This window comes from Lactuca saligna, chromosome 6 (assembly GCF_052625555.1).
Source record: "Lactuca saligna cultivar CGN05327 chromosome 6, ASM5262555v1, whole genome shotgun sequence".
NCBI lineage: Eukaryota > Viridiplantae > Streptophyta > Magnoliopsida > Asterales > Asteraceae > Lactuca > Lactuca saligna.
Genome location: NC_136422.1, coordinates 129,302,549 through 129,322,550, shown reverse-complemented (window position 1 = coordinate 129,322,550; position 20,002 = coordinate 129,302,549). Strand labels below are relative to the sequence as shown.

At 33.7% G+C, this 20,002-nt stretch overlaps 1 protein-coding gene and 1 long non-coding RNA gene across 2 annotated transcripts; both read right to left on the bottom strand.

Moving 5' to 3' along the window:
- Positions 1-2,335: 2,335 nt before the first annotated feature.
- Positions 2,336-2,871, bottom strand: LOC145003256 (uncharacterized). Its single transcript, XR_013661898.1, has 2 exons — positions 2,697-2,871; positions 2,336-2,624 (listed from the first exon to the last, which is right to left on the bottom strand). It is a non-coding gene; the product is annotated as an uncharacterized LOC145003256 (long non-coding RNA).
- Positions 2,872-3,726: 855 nt separating this feature from the next.
- LOC145002196 (expansin-A7-like) lies at positions 3,727-6,610 on the bottom strand. Its single transcript, XM_078961491.1, has 3 exons — positions 6,439-6,610; positions 6,036-6,345; positions 3,727-4,045 (listed from the first exon to the last, which is right to left on the bottom strand). Exons 1-3 carry the CDS (start codon positions 6,608-6,610, stop codon positions 3,727-3,729), a joined length of 801 nt encoding a protein of 266 aa, XP_078817617.1.
- Between the last annotated feature and the right edge of the window lie 13,392 nt (positions 6,611-20,002).

The following is a 20,002-nucleotide window of genomic DNA, read 5'->3' as shown; positions in this document are numbered from 1 at the left end:
TTAAAAAATTAATTAATGCAAGAACACTCACAAATATACATATGAATATACTATGTAAGATTCACATATGATTATATAAATATAATGTGATATTCACACGTGAATGCATCTTTTAAGATACAAATGTGAAATTCATAAGAAAATTAAAAAAAAAATATAATGAATTCCATTACTATGGGTGCCATAAATCATGGTGCAGGGTATTCTTTAGTCTTGGATTGCCATGTAAAGCTGTGGAAAATGACATGTTTGAATGTTTCAATTCTATTACTATGGGTGCCATAAAGAAGCCCCTATTGACAATTCTAGAAGAAATTAAGCTCTATATGATGGATATGTCTTCAAACTCAAGGAAGAATGTGAAAATTTAGGAAGATCTACTGTATCCAGGAGCTGTTAAGAAAATAGATGAATTTGGTGAGACATAAGATATACTAACTTGATTGTTTGATTATGGTATATGGACTTGATCGTATATAAATTCTTTTGTGTAATGGTTTCTAGGAATTAGATGGGGCATCCAAGTGGATGGGGGCATTAGAAGTAGGAGTTGGTTTTAGGCTTATGTAGTTAATTTGCAGCACATGGTATGTGTAGGTATGGTTTCTAGGAATTAGATGGCGCATCCAACTAGATTGGGGGCATTAGAAGTTAGGAATAGGTTTCAGGCTTATGTAGTTTACTTGCAGCAACTGGTATGTGTATGCAGGTTTTGGGAGTTATCAAGGATACCATATATATATATATATATATATATATATATATATATATATATATATATATATATATATATATATATATATATATATATATATATATATATATATATATATATATATTCCCAAGTAGCTATCTTATATACTTAGAAGGATCCAGCACAGTTCATCAGCAATTGGTTTAGAAGGGATAAGTATTTAGCTTCATATTCTTGAAACATACTAACAATCAATGGTTGTAGATTGTGGGAGGAAACTGAATATATGAAACCCCTCCAACCTATTAAAAGGAGGATGCATGGAAGGCCTAACATCAAGAGGGAAAGGCATGTGTCTGAGCATGAAGAAAAATACTCTCAAGTCTCTTCAAATGAAAGAACTATCAAGTATGAGAATTGCTTACAAATGGGACACAACAAACTTTCTTGCAAGAATCCTTAGGTAATCCCAGAGCCTAAACCAAAGAATAAAGTGGGTAGGCCACGCTGGATCATGACTTAAACCATTGGACAAGGGATGATAGAGGGCCAAAACGAGGAGGCATGAGTATTAGAGGAGGCAGGGGTAACAGAGGTAGAGCTGAGAGAGGAGAAAGTTCTAGGGTCCCATAGCAAACTAATTTCCAAAAAGAAACACAAGAAGTTTTCATAAAAGAATTTTTCCCACATCAAAATAAAGAAACACAAGAAACACAACAATCTATCCCTGATATACAAAAGCATTAAGGATTTGAGAGAGTTAAACTATAATGATGAAGAAGTCATCAATTCTATTGGTATTACTTTATCTCATTTGAAAGACTTTAAATCTATGATGAAACAAGTTTATATGGATGCTACTGAAACACAACAATCTCACCCTGAAACATAATTGCTCCATGATAATAGTCAAGATGAGGACAATGATTTGATGAAACCCAAATAAATGTGGCATTTTTACTAGCTTTAGTTTAGTTAAGTATGCATTAAGCTTTAAAACAAGCGCACTTACTAACTTTTTAGTTATATAGGTGGATGCTAAAAAAACAAGGAAGATGGTATTGATGCCACTCAGATTATAAAACAAGAAAAGTTACAGCCTGTTAGCAGGAGAAAGTCTTCATAAAGAATAACTAAAATTAAATTGAAAGCCAAGGTGGTAGACAAGTATGGCAAATGGATGAGTGATGTTAAGGCAGTTATCATAGATTAGGGTGTTTGCTTTTGTTACTTTTGTTCGTAAAATACTTATATTGTGTTAGTTTTTAATTCTTTTTTTGATAACCTACTGCAATGGGTATGGATAACCCTTTTTGAAACACATCTTTTGTAAAGTTCCAAACATTATGACTTAAATTCCAACCATTAGAACTTAATGTCACATGAAATTTCTTTTGATTCGGTCATTATGTAGTTTTTTTTTTTTTTTGTCAACATACATGCTTTATTTTAGTCAGTATACATTTCTTGGTAATTATGCAGGTTTTGGTATGTAGTTTTTGGTTATGTTACATGCTTCAAGTCAATATGTAGTTTTGTGTTTACTTCAACTCAATGTACATTACCCATAATATTTCCAGGCGAATAGATTGCCAAAAGACACAGAATACCATCTCCGTCAGATTACATTGCCTAAAGATAAAAGAACAAAAAAAAGATACCTTGGCTGTACCCATTATATTTTACTTGAGCATTAACCAAACAACTACTAAGAAACAAACCCAGAAACGAAACTTCCAACTTCCAATAACAAATACACCTTCTCCTTTTATATGGACACCTTGAACTATTTCTACCATATGTTGTTCCACATAATCTTCATTGAAGCCTAAATTACCATTGTTGTGAAGCTCCCTTAACATGTCTTTATATCATTGGTTTGACAATGGATGATCGGTCCAAGCAAAGTACTTGAAGTCTTTCACCTCATCTTGCATCGCATATTGTTAAACCTAATTCAACATAGTGTGGGTTAAAATTAAAAAATGTCACAAAGATTTACCTGAAAATTTGGGGCAGCCAATGAATCTCCTTCCAGGGTTTTTGGGCGTCCACTTCCCAATAGGATCTTCTCAATGACATTTTGCCCTTAAAGCACCCCTCCTTGCTGGAGAACCATCCATGCTTCCAACAGATGAGGAGGCGCCATTTCTTTCTTCTTTGCGTGCTAAGGAATATGAAAGCTACCAACCACATTAAATAACGAGTTTGAGACTATCATTTAATGACATGGAATCCATATTAGCTTGGTAACCGGTTAAATAGAGGGTCACCGAAAAAAAAAAAAGAACAATAATACAAGTATTTATTGGTTTTTAGGACTATTTTGTAATAATAATAAAAATCAAGATTAATTTGTAAACTAGTCCAAAAGTTTAAGAATTTTCAGGAGATTTTCGAAGTATATATTAGAGACTTCAAAAAAAAAAAACTATATATAATATATAATCGTGGCAGATTTTCCATAGAATTGTTCTATCATGAGCCAATTATCGTGCATTTAAAATGGTGTCTTCTATTATGTGCATCTAGTTGATAGGATTGCGCAATGGTCACAATGGACATAATCTTTTCTTTATTTATATACAATCTAAGTTACAAAATTGGTATCGAAAATCTTCTTTATTCACAAACTACCCATTTTTTTATATTTCATTTAAACTTTCTTTTGTTCTAGAAAGTTACAAATTTAACCTCAAACTTTCATCTTTTATATATTTTAATTTTATTTAAAATTATGGTTTTCTTTTATTCTTTTATTTTGACATATATAAAATGAAGTAAAGAACCGCAGGCGCGTTGATATTTATAAGAGTTAAAATACGCAGATATTTATACGAGTTAAAAGACACAGCTAGGTTACATCCATCTCTAACCCATTAAAATGTTTTAATTTTAATTTGATGGACGGAAATTACAATCTGAAAAATACTAACGGTCGGGATTAAATATTATTTAAAAGCAGACGTACCAGCTTCAACTGAATCAAACGGTTTCAAATGCGCATGAAGAGCCAGAACATTGAGAGGTGATCAATGGAAGTTGACGTTGCCTCGATATGTCAAGCCTATGTTCCAGTTAGCAGGGTCAACATTGTAGGCAGTGATAGTCGGTTTGGTGGTGTATGAAGTTAATCTGAAGGAGAGAGCTTGTCCCTTAAGAGTAGCAAAAGCTTGGTACAACGCACCCCAGTTATGACTCATGCTCATCCAACCTGTCTTCGTCCCTTTCACCCACATATGTTTGATGTCACCAGCACCAGCAACATTCATCACATACACCAACAACCAATACCCATTTCCTTGAAATGAGAATCGAATGCCACATTTTCTAATAGCATTGCTTGGTACTCTAAAATACGAAAACAATAAAATTAGCATTACATATCAAATTAGGTTAATTTGTTCATCTTTGTGCATCAAAAGTTATAAAGTAGAAAAGCTTGATCCTTGCTAGTATTGTTGGTGATTTTAGTGTCACCATGTCATTTTAAGTAACTGGAACTAACATGTGAGCTAAGGGGCTTCATGGTTTGTACTCTAAGACATGTACGGCGTTGTGCGGAGTGCACGCATGTATAAGATCAAGTCAGAAGCTGGTTCAACGACTAGTCGGGGTCCGGGGTTTCCAAAGGGGCAGCAACCCTTTGGCAAGGTCTAAGGGCAGCGCCCCTAGTGGGGTCCAAGGGGCAGAGCCCCTAGCGGATGACCATTCCTCAACTTCTGGTTGGGCATTCTTGCTTGAGGGAGGTGCCATTTCTTGGGCTTCCAAGAAGCAATCTTGCATTACAAACTCGACAATGGAATCTGAGTTTGTTGTGTTAGCAGCTGCTGGTAAAGAAGCAGAGTGGCTAAGGAATTTAGTCTATGAGATTCCTTTGTGGTCTAAACCGATAGCACCTATCTCTATCCTTTGTGATAGTGTTGCCGCTTTGGCTAAGGCATATAGCCAGGTTTATAATGGCAAGTCTAGACACCTAGGTGTTAGACATAGTATGATTAGAGAACTAATCATGAATGGTGTGATTTCGGTTGAGTTTGTGAAATCGCAACATAATTTGGCAGATCACTTGACTAAAGGTCTGACAAGAGACTTACTGCACAAGTCTGTGATCGGGATGGGATTAAAATCCGTTTAATTCTATAATGATGAGACACCCAATTCCTTCCTAATATAATGTTAGGAGTTGAATTCAATGTGGAAAGCTCATACTTAAAGATTGGAACACATGAAGTATTCATCCTAGGTATGTGTTCGGTTCTGCAAGTTAGTCAGGTTGAAGTTTAACTTCTTAATAATTCCTTTGATAAATGTATGTGCAGATACATGGAAAGGAGTTACCTACGTGATTGTGAAGTGTAGCCGCATTTCAAGTGGTTGTGGACTTGACCTTGATACGATCATGAGAGGATTGGGACACACGGCTTTATAATAGTGTCAAGTTGTATTATGCTAAAAATTCAATAAACTAGTATGTATTTTACTTTCTGGTATTCAAATGGGTTGACGGGTTCAATTCTTAGAACACCCTGATTCTCGAGTATTTGCAATTGTATGATATTAAGTGGAAATTCAATCGTTACGATATTTTTCATTATGTACTAGTTTGGTTTGTTGGTGATAAGGTTATGTTTGTTCAAGGATTACACTAAAATGGGGGAGGATTGTTGGTGATTTTAGTATCACCATATCATTTTAAGTAACTAGAACTAACATGTGAGCTAAGGGGCTTCATGGTTTGTACTCTAAGACATTTACGGGGTTGTGCGGAGTGCACGCATGTATAAGATCGAGTCAGAAGCCGGTTCGACGACTAGTCGAGGGTCCGGGGGCAGCGCCCCCGAGTCCGAGGTTTCCAAAGGGGCAGCGCCCCTTTGGCGGGGTCTAGGGGCAGCGCCCTTAGTGGGGTCCAAGGGGCAGAGCCCTTGGCTGGAAAATTCAATTTCTTGAGGGTGATTATGGTAAAACTAACGAAATTCGTTAGTTTTGGTAACCCTAATCCGGATTAATATTACTTGCTTTCAAAGCAAGTAATGACGGCCTAACCCTAATGAAACCCTAATCGTGTTTAGTATATAAACAACTCTTCCTTTTCAAAAGACGTTTTGTTCTTTAGCTCTCGTTTTTCTTCACACATTCACAGAACCTTTTAGCATAATAGCTTACGTTTTCTGTGCCTAGAAACGTAAGTGTCCACTTGGATTATCCTAGACTAAATTTCTTGTAACCCAGGCATAGGGTAGAAATATCAGTTCGGAAAGTGATATCACGATCCAAGCTGATATCCAAATCTCCACCGCAAACCCTAAAATTCCCAACAAGTATGGGAACAGAAATTCACCTGCTGTACATGATAGGGACAATGCCTTCCTTCCACTGAGCAATTTTCATGAACGCACGCTTGGCCATGTCGAAGTGTGTTCTTGGAGGGTTACACCATCCTTCGTTGTTTGAATCCTGAGACCAGTTAGGCAGGCAGAGGTTGGTGGCAGTAACGGCGGTGTATCCTTTGTAGCACCATGGAGATTGGACAAACCGTATTTGGTAACACTGACCATAGGCGTAACCTTCGCTAAAGGTGGTTGTGCTCAAAGCAGCTGTATCCCTTCTGTATCCATTAGTTATCAAGTTTCCATATCCACAAGCACCACCTGAAATATTATATCCTGAAATGTTATATTCACTTGATAGTGAAACGGGTATTAGATATCCAGAAGATACTAGCTTTAAGCCATGATATTTACCCATGGTTGCAGATGCAGTCTCATCCCCATAAAATGTGGCATGTGCGAGAGTCCAGGGACTCGGCACATAGCCATGGTAGACAGCTCCAGTAAGGTTTGCAAACCAGGAGAAGACGATTGTGATGATGCTAAGAATGAAGCAAAACCTCCGTGAATGATGAAATGTAGCCATTGTCTTTCGTTTCTTTAACTTAATTTGAGTTGATGTAAATTTTGTACAACTGCTGCTTATTGATAGCTTCAATATCAAGGGTTATTTGTAGGACCCAAAATCTAGCGACAAATTGTCGGAAGAGGCCGGGTGGGTTTTGTGACGCTCACGAATATGAAAACGAGGCCGGGTGGGTTTTGTGACGCTCACGAATATAAAAACGTACGTAATGCTTATTGGTATATTAAGACGGTGGAATTAAGAAATTGTTTATTTATTTATTTATTTTATTTTTAAGACAAGCATCTTCTTAGAAATGTTTATGAATTAAATCCCACCACAACGTGCGAGCAGGTTGTATGTTTGTGTTGTTTGGCTAGAAAACTCTCAAGAGCTGAAACCATTGCTTAGATTATTAAATAAGTTGACTGCATAATTAATCTACGAACCATTATAATAACATTATCAATGAATTAAGAATCTCGTTTATTTACATGTTTCTAACAGTAGTAGTTCAAAGATTTTCTGTTCCATGCACGTCTGGTTATCGTTATCCGACTTTGTCGTACTATTGGAATTTATTGCATTATTAGGTTTATACATGGTATCGATTAAAATATTTTGTAGATAAGATACGTTTTGTTTGAGGCATTATATCTAAACTAGCTTATTTTAACATTGTTATAAGGTTTCCATGAGGGAATCAACACAACATGCCATAAGGTTTCCAAGTGGCAATGAGTTCTTCTAGGGCCAAGTTATGCGGTTACACTGCAAGAAATTTTAGCAATAGCGTGATGCCAAGCAATCGCGGCGACATGTAATTGACGTGTTACATGTCACTGCTATTGGTAACAGAGTAGTGATCCGCTTGAAACAATCCCCGTCCGTTTGATATGTATTGAATCCGACGGTCGTAAACATCCTGAAAAACGCACAGATTTTTCCCTCCAGGGTGTCGCCGGTAATACCCGTCGCCGTTATTGAGTTGCGTAGATAACCCCCCAGTCGACATTCTTTCCTTCTATCGTTGTATTCTCTCTCTCAACCCACTCCGACTGCCTTCACCATTTGCACCTAATTACGATTCCGACCACCAAGACACACTTTACCGGCGACCCACCCTCATTACCAGTGGTCATCGACTTAATTGAGAGCAAGCTTGGTGCGATTCCGACCACAACTACATTTCAGTGAACTTGAGCATTCTAAGGTCGAATTCTTTCCCTAATTTCTAGTCTTGTGTTTTGATGTTAGTTTTACCATTCAAAATTGATTGTACATTGATTTCTATGTTTTCCAAGATTTTTTTCTGTTAGTGATTTTGAGGGTAAACCAAGGCTCTTGTTTGGCTGTAAATTGATGATTTTTGAGTGATTATGTACGTTTTCTCATATTTGATGCAGCCTATTGTAATTGATTTGTGTTTATGTTTATTGTGGTGTATTGGAATGAAAATGGTATTAGACATGGTTTGTGTGATTTTGTATATAATGTTTATTTTTCTAGGAAAATGGAATTGGATGTCTAAAATGGTGGGATTGTATGAAATTGGATGTATTGCTTAATTGTTTGAAATTGGAATTTAAATTATATGTATTGTATGCAATTGGATATATTGCTTAATTGTATGAAATTGGAATATGAAAGTTGTATTGTATATCTAAAATGAAATGAAAATTGGAATTGAATCTATTGTAAATAAGATGAAGTGATAAAGTTCTTAGTTGATAAATTATAGTTTTTGTATTTAGATGCTATTATTTGTATTGTAAAGTGCTTACTTTTATTTTTATTGTGAAGTGCTTATGGTTGGTCATTACAACTTAATAGCAACATACTTTTAGTAACTTAATGCTGGTCATTACAACTTTAGCTTAATTAGGTTATTAATAGCAACGTACTTCTAGTAATTTTAATTTAATTATAAAATAAAATTAAATTAATTTTAAAAAAATCAATAACAAATAATAAATTAATTGTAAAATCAAATTAAATTAGTTTTAAAATCAAGTTAATATTAATATTAAACTAAAATAAAATGAGTTTAAAAAATTAAACTAATAACAAAAAAGAAAATATTAAATTAATTAGAAAATCAAATTAATTTACCTTTAGAATCAAATTAAGTTAATTTTATAAAATCAAATTAAATTAATTATAAAACCAAATTAATAGCAACATACTTTTAGTGACTTAATGTTGATCATTAAAACTTTAGCTTAAGTGTTTATATCATAAATGGTATTTAGTTATCTAATTTTTATGATTTTTATTATTTTTTTTTAAAATACAGAATGCTTTATTCCAGGAGATCAACCAATGAACCCAAACTTCTTCTGAAGCAAGCGGTCTAACACCCACTGGTATAAAAAACTATTTTGAAAGAATATTAGGTGTTCGACGCGGACATATCAGAGGCATTGGACGTAAACCTCCTACCGTTATATCGATGTTCGATCAGGAGCAACCAGTGACACAAGAACCACCACAATCACAGGTAATTGTTAGTTTAAGTAAATGCTATAATGGAAAGTCGAATGTTATAATGATATGTTGGTTATTGTTTGATATATTGATATTTTGTAGTTTGGTAATTTTTAGAAAGTAAATGTTATAATGGAAAGTAGAATGCTATAATGATATGTTGGTTATGGTTTGATGTGTTGATATTTTGTAGTTTGGTAATTTTTGGAAAGTACAATGCTATAATGGAAAGTAGAATGCTATAATGATATGTTGGTTACGGTTTTATATGTTGATATTTTGTAGTTTGGTAATTTTTAAAAAGTAAATGCTATAATGGAAAGTAGAATGCTATAATGATATGTTGGTTATGGTTTGATATGTTGATATTTTGTAGTTTGGTAATTTTTGGAAAGTACAATGCTATAATGGAAAGTAGAATGCAATAATGATATGTTGGTTATAATTTGATATGTTGATATTTTGTATAATGCTATTATGATATGTTGGTAATATATTTTGTTTTCTGTGTAGTTTGAAATGCTGCAAACGGTACTAAAGGACCCGACCTGTTCTGCAGCATTAGAAGAGTGGTTTCGCTCATTATCACCACCAAAAATAATGAAGGAAATGATGAAGACGGGTAGCTACTTTAGGATTTTTTGAAATGTTTTGTAATTTGGAAGAATACTTTAGGTTGTAGTATGGATTAGTATTTTGGATTGTGGATTAATATTAATATTTTGGATTCGTTGTGTACGGATTAATATTTCTATAAAACTTTATCAGATTTTATAAATGTTATATTGTTTTTTATAAATTTAATGTTAAAAAAAATCAAAAAAATCAATTTTTTCTTACGGCGATGTCATTTGCAGCGATAATTCCCTATTACCGACGACAATGTATTTGTAGCGACAGGAAGACTTTAGCAGCAACATGCCAATAGCAGGGACGATACACTATTAGCGGCGATAAGATGTGCATTAGCGACGAAGCATTCCAGACGACTCATTTGCAACGACACGTCGCCGCTGAAGGTATTAACGGCGACACACGTCGCCGCTGTTGCCCACTATTCTTGTAGTGACCAGTCAGATCCACAACACATTCCATGTTTCACAACTTTAGAAGTGTATGGCTGATGATTCGGCAGTTGTTCCCTTAGGGGATATTCAGGTTGATGATCGCTAAATTATAGGAGTGACCAGTGGAAATACTGGATCTAAAGATGAAGATCTTGCGCTACAAGGTGGTGACTTTAATCAAAGTTGAGTAACAACATCAAAAGGGTTATGAATAGACTTGGGAACCCGAATCAGAGATATGAAAGAAATTTCCAGAGTTGTTCGCAGCAATGGACTTCGATGACGAAATCTAGTTCAATTTAGGAAGAATTGTAACATTATAATGATGAGGTTTTTCCAATTTTAACCCAAAGTATGAAGAGTTATTGCATTTTAGCCCTTATGTATGGAAAATGTTGCAAAATGGCCCATAATGGCATTTTTGTAATTTTTGGGGCATGAGTACGTACGCTGGGCGTACATGGTGATCTCCCACACCCTAAATTTTAGGGTTTGGACTTTATTTAATCATCTTATGGCTGCCAAACCTCTTCTCTAATCATCCTCCATCACCCCCCCCCCCCCCTCATTCGACCTTAGCAAACCCTAGTTCCTTATTGGACATTCTTCACCTTTGGTATGCATTTTAGTAGCTTTAGATCTAAAATCTTCATCTATCTAGCAACCTCTAAGAGGTATAAAGTTCTGAACTTGGCTTGCATTTCTTTAGATCTTGTTAGTCTTGATTCACTAAGCATTTTGGTCCCAAGACTTCACATTGATGAATACGGCATGCTCTAGACCATGTAAGTTGTCCTTTCAAACGTTTTGAGGTGTCTAGAAGCATAAAAATGTGGTCTTGGATCTTAGTTCTACCCCACACATGTGCTAGGATGTCTTAATGGATTAAAAAGTTAGGGTTTGTTGGTATTAAGCACTTCTTGCCATGAAAATTCATAAAGTTGGAAACTTTATGACTTATAATGTTATGTTGGGCTTAGATCTGATTTTGGACGTAAGGACTTCATGTATTAAGCTCTTAATGAGAGATGGGGCTGACCAGGTTCGTACGCTAGGCCAAGGCCACGACTTCTGGGTCAAGCAGAGTATGCCCCGCATACAGATGAGTACGTCTAACGTAATTAGTTGGTTTGTTGACTTTGACCTTTGACCAAGTTTGACCTAAGGGTATTTTAGGTAATTTTAGTGGTATTTAGGTGACCAGTTACACTACCATTCGGAGTTGTGTTCTGCTCGATATCTTTTTATACTAAGTGGTGAGTTTTTCTCACTGTACCCATTGGTCAAGGGCACAATTTGCTGGTTCTCTATTTATGTTTGCATGTTACATATGTCGACATATTGTGGTTGAGTTGAGGCGGTCTTGCTTTGTGTTGTAGGCCAAGATACCCAGAGTAGTCCGGATACGTTGTAGGATCTACAAGGCAGTCCAGATAGGTTGTAGGCCCTGTGAGCGGTCCAGTCCGACGGATAAATCATATTTCTATGTTTTGTTTGTTATTTAGTATGTTGGTACTTTGGGGAAACTCACTTAGCTTTGGCTTACAGTCTTAGTTTATTTTTTCAGATACTTCTGATGATCGTAGGAAAGCAAATGTCTGATCGCGCACATCTTCCTATTTTAAGGATATGGATTTTTGGGACACTCTTATATGGCTTTACTTTTGAAACAATGACACTTTTGGTAAATAATGATGGTTAATGCTTACTTTTAAAAAGTTAAAATTTTTATGATTTTTGAAGTGTCACACAAATCAAACGGCATATCTAACACCATTATTTCTTACAGGTCAAAGGAGACAAAAATAAAATGTTCTTGACTTTAAGCAACTAGCTAGTTATATAACCAATTGGTTACGCTAAGTGACCAAAAAGTTATACACAATATTAATAAACATACGATATGATATGATATGATATATATATATATATATATATATATATATATATATATATATATATATATATATATATATATATATAAAGAGAGAGAGGTTCCGTTGATATTAAAAATAAAACAGAGATCTTGAGATTCTACCACAATCACATATTCAACATTTGCCTCTAACCATCCGACGTACCGGCGCGACAAACCTATTATAATAATAAATGATTATATAGTTCTATCCGTTCCTTTGTCCTCCTCCACCATCCCCACCACCACAACCGCCACCACCACCACCGGTACCACCACCTGTGACACCAGCCAATCCCACCACTGTCATCTCCGTAACTTATACCACCGCCACCTCTGCCACTATCACCTCTTCTATCACCAACTGTTATAATCATATATGATTACTCAATTTGTGAACAAACATATATGTATAATCATTTATGATTAGGCATACCTTGTTGTTGCCGGTACGCTGGAACATTAGAGCGGCAAATGAGAAATATGTGGATGGAGTTAAATATCAAGATCTCTATTTTTTTTAATCTCAAGTGAATTGTCGCGCGCGCGCGCGCGCGCGCGCGCACACACACACACACACATATATATATATATATATATATATATATATATATATATATATATATATATATATATATATATATATATATATATATATAACTAGATCTCTTCTCCTTATTTTTATTTCCTACAAATAGTAATTCGTAATATATTGGTAATATTATTTTCATATAATAATATTTTTCTAATTAAATAATATTATTGATTTGTATTAGTAATCAGATTATACTAATAAATAATCAGTTAACGATAACCTATTATAAGATGTGATCCTATTGGATTATATGTTATTAGCGATATCATTTTATAATGACATATAAACATATATGATATTTCAATCTTCAAGCAACGCCTTCTTTGGTTTTACATCTACGAAACAAAGAGATAAAGAATGACAGAGAAAAAGAAAGTTAAGGAGTTAGGGAGTTAAGGAAATTGGTTTTTTCATTGTAATGTTAAGGTTAATAATTTTTGTGGATTCTTTTAGATATAAAAATGGATATAAACTTAGTTAACTTGATGTCAACAATTTTTGTTTCTTGAATTTGGGTTTGCTATTTCTTTTCTTTGGTTCGTATTTTGAAATCTTAAGAAACAAATGCAGAACACGGAAGATAAAGAAGATGATCATGTAGTAATCTTGCACTCGATAATTTTTAATTATAAAAAAAAAAATTTGAAACACTACTAGAAAACATGGTGTTTTCCTACGGAAAATAGCTATGGAAAATTTCCGTAGCTAATTGCTATGGATCAGCTACATAATGGGATGCCCTAGTTTGGTAACGGAATAACTACGGAATAGTTTTGGAATAGCTACGGAAGCGGGTTCGTAGCTATTCCGTAGCTAATTAGCTACGTAATAGCTACGGAATTGCTACAGATGCGAATCCGTAGCTATTCCGTAGCTAATTAGCTACGGAATAGCTACATATGCAAATTCGTAGCTATTCCGTAGCTAATTAGCTACAAAATGGCTACGGAATACCTACGGATACTAATTACCTACAGATTAGCTAAGTAGCTATGGATTAGCTACGGATTTTTTTTATTTTCATTTTTTTGGGCACTAAACGTCGTTTTTTTCGCTTCGTTTTTTTCACACCTCTACTATACATAATTATCTTTATTTTCACCAACATGCAGCTATTAATATCGTTCACAAAGTTGTGTGCCCTTTGGGATCAAGTACTTGTTTCACAGTTTAACATTGTAATGCATATACTTTTCATCAACTTGTGATGAATTATGTTTTTATATGTATATTTATACACATGAATGAGTTATGGTATATGTGTACGTGTATATGTGTATGTATACGTGTTTGTGAGATGTATGTGAATGTATTCATACGTATTATAGTGTTAAACCATTAAACGAACAATGGATCATGTATGTGCACGCGACTTTATCAATGATATTAATAGCTATAAGTTGGTGAAAATATAGATAATCGTATATAATAGAGGTGTGAAAAAAACGGAGCGAAAAAAACGACGTTTGGTGCCCGAAAAATCAAAAATAAGAAAAATCCGTAGCTAATTAGCTACGGATTAGCTACGGATTTTTCTTATTTTCGATTTTTCGGGCACCAAACGTCGTTTTTTTGGCTCCGTTTTTTTCACACCTCTACTATACATGGCTATCTATATTTTCACCAACTTGTAGCTATTAATATCGTTCATAAAGTCGTGTGCCCCTTCGGGATCAAGTACTTGTTTCATTGTTTAGCATTGTAATGTTTATACTTTTCACCAACTTGTGATGGATTATGTTTGTATATGTATATTTATATACATGAATGAGTTGTGGTATATGTATACATGTATATGTGTATGTATACGTGTTTGTGAGATGTATGTGTACATATTCATAAACATTATAGTGTTAAACCATTAAACGAACAATGGATCATGTATGTGCACGCGACTTTATCAATGATATTAATAGCTATAAGTTTGTGAAAATATAGATAATCGTATATAATAGAGGTGTGAAAAAAACGGAGCGAAAAAAACGACGTTTGGTGCCCGAAAATAAGAAAAATCCGTAGCTAATCCGTAGCTAATTAGCTACGGATTAGCTACGAAATTCTAACGGAAAGCATATTCCGTAGCTATTCCATAGGTAATTACCTACGGAATATGCTTTCCGTTAGAATTCCGTAGCTAATTAGCTACGGATTTTTCTTATTTTCGATTTTTCGGGCACCAAACATCGTTTTTTTCGCTCCGTTTTTTTCACACCTCTATTATATATGATTATCTATATTTTCACCAACTTATAGCTATTAATATCATTCATAAAACCATGTGCACATACGGGATCCATTACTTGTTTTTCGCTCATTGTTTAACGTTGTAATGCTTACATATACATATACACACATACATATACATAAGCACACACATACATACTTATACAAATATACATATTTCCCATAATTATCATATTTTTTCATTATTTAATTTATACATTAAACGTATATTATTTTAATTGTTTGTTTGTGTGTTAACCACATTTTAAATTTTTTTTTGAATATTATTATTATTGAAAAAAAAAATAATGAAAAAAATAATAATAATAGTGAAAAAAAAGTTTTAAGACTTGAATATTGAAAAAATAATAATAATAATAATAATAATAATAATAAGCACACACATACATACGATATATATATATAAAAAAAAGTTTTAAGACTTGATTATTATTAATAATAATAATAATAATAATAATAATAATAATAATAATAATAATAATAATAATAATAATCGAAAAAAGAAAGTGAATAAATTAATAGGAGACAAACTTAGTAAGGATGTGGAATGTCCGGCCAGATGGTAATTGTGTTGCTTAGTTACGTAGGAGACTCGAGTTCGATTCTTACTCCACCCCTTTTTTTCTTTATTTTTCCAGAAACAAAATAAAAGAAATTGGAGTCTAAACATTTAAGGAAGTGGTATACCTGGCTGGTTGGTAAGACCATTGGTTTGATACTTGTGAGACTGGAGTTCGATTCTTGCTGCAACATAATTTTTTTTTTTTTTGCTGCTGGCCAATGTCTATAATTTATATTCCCCTTTTCTCCCCCTTTTCTGTTTGTCTTCCCCATTCTCGCATCGCCTTACAAGAAAAAAAAAAAAAAAAAAAAAACCACGCTACAGCATCGCAGCTCCCTCTCTCTCTCTCTCTCTGGTGGTCGATGCCCCTTCCTCCTGCACTTTTCCCATCACCGCCGGTGCTTCTTCCTGCTGCGTTTTCCCGTCACCGAGCCAAAGGGAAGCAGTAGTTTTTTTTTTCTTTTTTGTTTCTTTTTAAAAATTACTTTGTTTTAGGTGTAATTTTGTTGAATGTGAGCTAATAAGGTTGATTTTATTTGTTGAATATGAGGTTTTAGGTTGATTTTTTTGTTGAATGTGATGTTTTAGGTTGATTTTGGTGTTTAAGATTTGTTAAAATTACTTCCTCCTGCACTTTGTTGAATGTGTGGTTATAGATTTGTTAAATATGAAATATGGGTTCGATTTGAGGTTTTAGATTTGTTAAATATGATATATATGTTATATGAAAAATGTTAAGTTAATTTGTTAAATTTGTTAAAAATGTTAGTTAAATGTTTATATATGGAATTTTAGTTAATTTAAAATGCATATTATGATATTGATCATTTGTTGAAATGTTATGTATCGTTAGTCATACATATTAGATTAAATGGGATGTTACACTATTATATTGAAATGTTATGATTCTAATTAACATTTTTAAATCGAAATGTAGTTTTAGATCAAAATGTTGTCTAATAGAGAATGGATGTACACGAAGAGACTTGATAGTCGTCGTTTGTTTAATCCGCAATGGCCACATTATGTCAATTTGTTTTTGGATTTTCCTTACACGAACGCAACAAACATCCAACGTATTATTAGGGAAGGGGTGGAAGTTTTTGAAATTAGATGTCCGTGTGTGAAATGCAAAAATATTTATTACCACCCGAGAGAATCAGTTTTTTAACCATCTTATTGCCCGGGGATTCATGAATGGTTATTCACTATGGTATTTACATGGCGAAAAATATCCAACACTAGAGATTGGTCAATGTTCAAACCCTGAAAGTTAGTGTTTTCACGCCTCATCATTGCCCCACATCAGACGACATGGGTAAAAGTTAGTGTTTTCATCATTTAAAACTTAATTTCTTGGTGTTATAATTATACTTATATAGTTTTTTCAATATTGTAGGTTTGGGGATCAAAAATTCCACAGCGCGTGTATTCATCTCTTTTGGGAGAATTTAGATCATTCGTGGGCCTAGTTCAGTGATATTCCAAATGAGGCTCTTCTATAGATGTTTTCGCGTTTCGGGGTAATATATTAAATACTTGTTATTGTATCTTATACTCATTTGTTTTTAGTTTGTATTTTTAAATTTACTTGTTATCTTTTACGGACAATGTACAGGTGGCATTCACAAGAGAATGAGAACATATTTGATGCATTCAAGTGTGTCCTCAAGGATAGATACAGAGATAGGATGAAAGGTATCAGGAAACAATCTGCCGACATGGCACGAAATGATGGGAAACCCCTCCCCCCAAAGTTTTGTAGCTACTATGATGGGATGCATAACTACCGCCCAGAACGCGTACCGGAGACTGTGTGGCAACGTTTATGTGATGTAACGGATATGATACATTATTATTTTTTTGTTAAGTTTTTTATTTCTTATTATATTATTGTACTTATATATATATATATATATATATATATATATATATATATATATATATATATATATATATATATATATATATATATATATATATATATATGGGTAAAGTGAATATACTTAACAACCTTATATAAACTTAGGTACCTAACCACATTATACTAAATTGTTTTGCATTGTATTTCCATTGCAATCGTCTAAAGTCCTTAAACTTCAACCCTTAACTTGATTTACTTCCAAGATTTTCAGACATTCACCGTTATATTCCTCCTACACCATTTGATTTGTAACGGTAGTATATGAAGCCCACCAGGGGGTCTTCGATAGAAAGACGTCATTTGAAGGAAGATAATGGTGAAAGTCCAAAGATTTTGGAAGCAATCAAGTTATGAGGTTGAATTTCAAGAACTTTGAGTGATTACAATGCAAATATGATACAAAATTATGTAGTATAATATGGTTAGGTACCTAAGCTTATATAAGGTTGTTAGGTATATTCACTTTACCCTATATATATATATATATATATATATATATATATATATATATATATATATATATTCTTTTCACAGCATTGGTTCACAGAGAAGTGGCAAAAGAATTCAAAAATCGCTCAGCAGAACCGCAACACCGCAGATTCTAGTGGGTCAACAGCAAGACACACTGCGGGTAGTATAGGATTTGACCAGCACCGTAGGAAATTAGTAAGTATCACAATAATAAATTTTATTATTCTTATTTTGTTATAACACTAACTACATTAATTGTACGTTGACTTTTATGTAGGAAAAATTGATGGGTAAACCACCCTCACAATATGATGTTTTCGTGCAGACGCATGGCACCGCCGAGTCAAAGAAAAAATATTTTGAGGGAAATCATAAAAATATTGAATATTGCTCGCAGACGGCCAAAGAAGCACTAGTAACTTATCTCTATCATTTATGTATATTGATTGTCTCATTTTTGTATATGACAATCATGTTTTTTGTAATTTGTAGGAGGGGTATCTGCATGGGTTGGTCAACAAATTTGGTGAAGATCCTTCAAATCGTAAGGATGATGTAGATGTATGGGAGGAAAGCCAACTTAGAAGAAAAGGAAAGAAGAAGGGTGCTATTTATGGGATAGGAGCATCAGATATACATTTTTTGGTTTTAGGGACTCCATCTTCCCAATCCACCCAGTCCACCCAGTCGGATAGCACACAACAAGAGGTGTGTTGATAATACTAATTAAATTGATAATAAACAAAAATATGTTGCTAATATAGTTAAAAGCTAGGTAGTTTGGTGAGAATATTGATTAAATTGATAATAAACAAAAGTATGTTGCTATTATGGTTAAAGGTTATGTAGTTTGTTGATAATATTGATTAAATTGATAAAAATAAATATATGTTGCTATTATGGTTTAAAAGTTAAGTGTATTGCTATAATTATAAACTAAAATGCATTGTTACAATAAACTAAAATAAATTGCTATTATTGTTTAAGTATTGAATTGTGTCACTATTTTTTAGGTTGATAGGTTGCGTGCACAAGTTTCTGTCATGGAACAACAACAACAACAACAAATGAAAGAACAAATGGAGATGGTTATGAGGATGATAAATATGTCTGGAAATCAACCCCATGGTCCCCCCGATAATACACCCGAGGACAATTGATAAGTATTTTGGAACAATTGATAAGTATTTTGGAACAATTGAATTTGTAAACACTTGTATTGTTTGCTTGTTTTGTTATGCCTAATTTGTATGGTACTTGAGACATTTGTATGGTATTTAAGACAATGGAATTGAATGTGTCAAAGTTGGTATTATGGACATTTTTTGGTGTATTTTGGACAAATTGAATTGATATGGTATTTGACAAAAAATGGAAATTTTTAAATTTTAAATTTTTTTTTTTTTTTTGATAAAATGAAATTAGCTACGGACTAGTTACGAAAATCCGTCGCTAAATAGGTCCGTAGGTATTCCGTAGGAAGAAAGTCAATTTTAGTCAAACTTGAGTTCTGTCGTTAATCCGTAGGAAATCCGTAGTTATTCTGTAGGAAAATACTTGCGTAGGTAATCCGTAGGAAATCCGTAGCCATGCTATTCCGTAGGAACATACACCCGTTGGCAATCCGTAGGTATTCCGTAGCAATTACCGGCCATAGCTATTCTGTAGGTATTATACCTACAGAAATATCCGTAGGTATTCAGTAGCTAGTCCGTAGCAATTCAATAGGTAAAAATTTCCCACGGGCATTTATGCTACAGGGCATTTTCCGTAGCAAATCCGTAGGTATCGCTTTATACCTACCGAATAGCTACGGATTGTTCCGTAGCTATTACCCTAGTTTTCTAGTAGTGAAATAGGAGTGACACAATTAGGGGCGACAACCACATTAGCGACGATTTTTAGCAACATCGACGTTGAAATAGTGATGGTGTATTAGTGACGACTTGTTGCTCTTATTACCTAGATTCCTTGTCGAGACAAACTACCTATTTGTTTATTTCTTTTAAACTTTCAATATTGTTCTAGAAAGTTTGAGGTTTAACCTCATACTTTCATCATTTATATATTTTTATTTTACTTAAAATTATGGTTTTCTTTTGACTTTTGTTTTGGTATATATAAAATTAAATAAAAAAAAAAAAAACG

Coding starts and splice junctions, on each gene's coding strand:
- LOC145002196 (XM_078961491.1), bottom strand. CDS start 6,610: ATGGCTACATTTCATCATTCACGGAGGTTTTGCTTCATTCTTAGCATC. Junction 6,346..6,438: donor GACTGCATCTGCAACCATGG/GTAAATATCATG, acceptor ATAATATTTCAG/GTGGTGCTTGTGGATATGGA. Junction 4,046..6,035: donor GTCCCTATCATGTACAGCAG/GTGAATTTCTGT, acceptor TTCGTATTTTAG/AGTACCAAGCAATGCTATTA.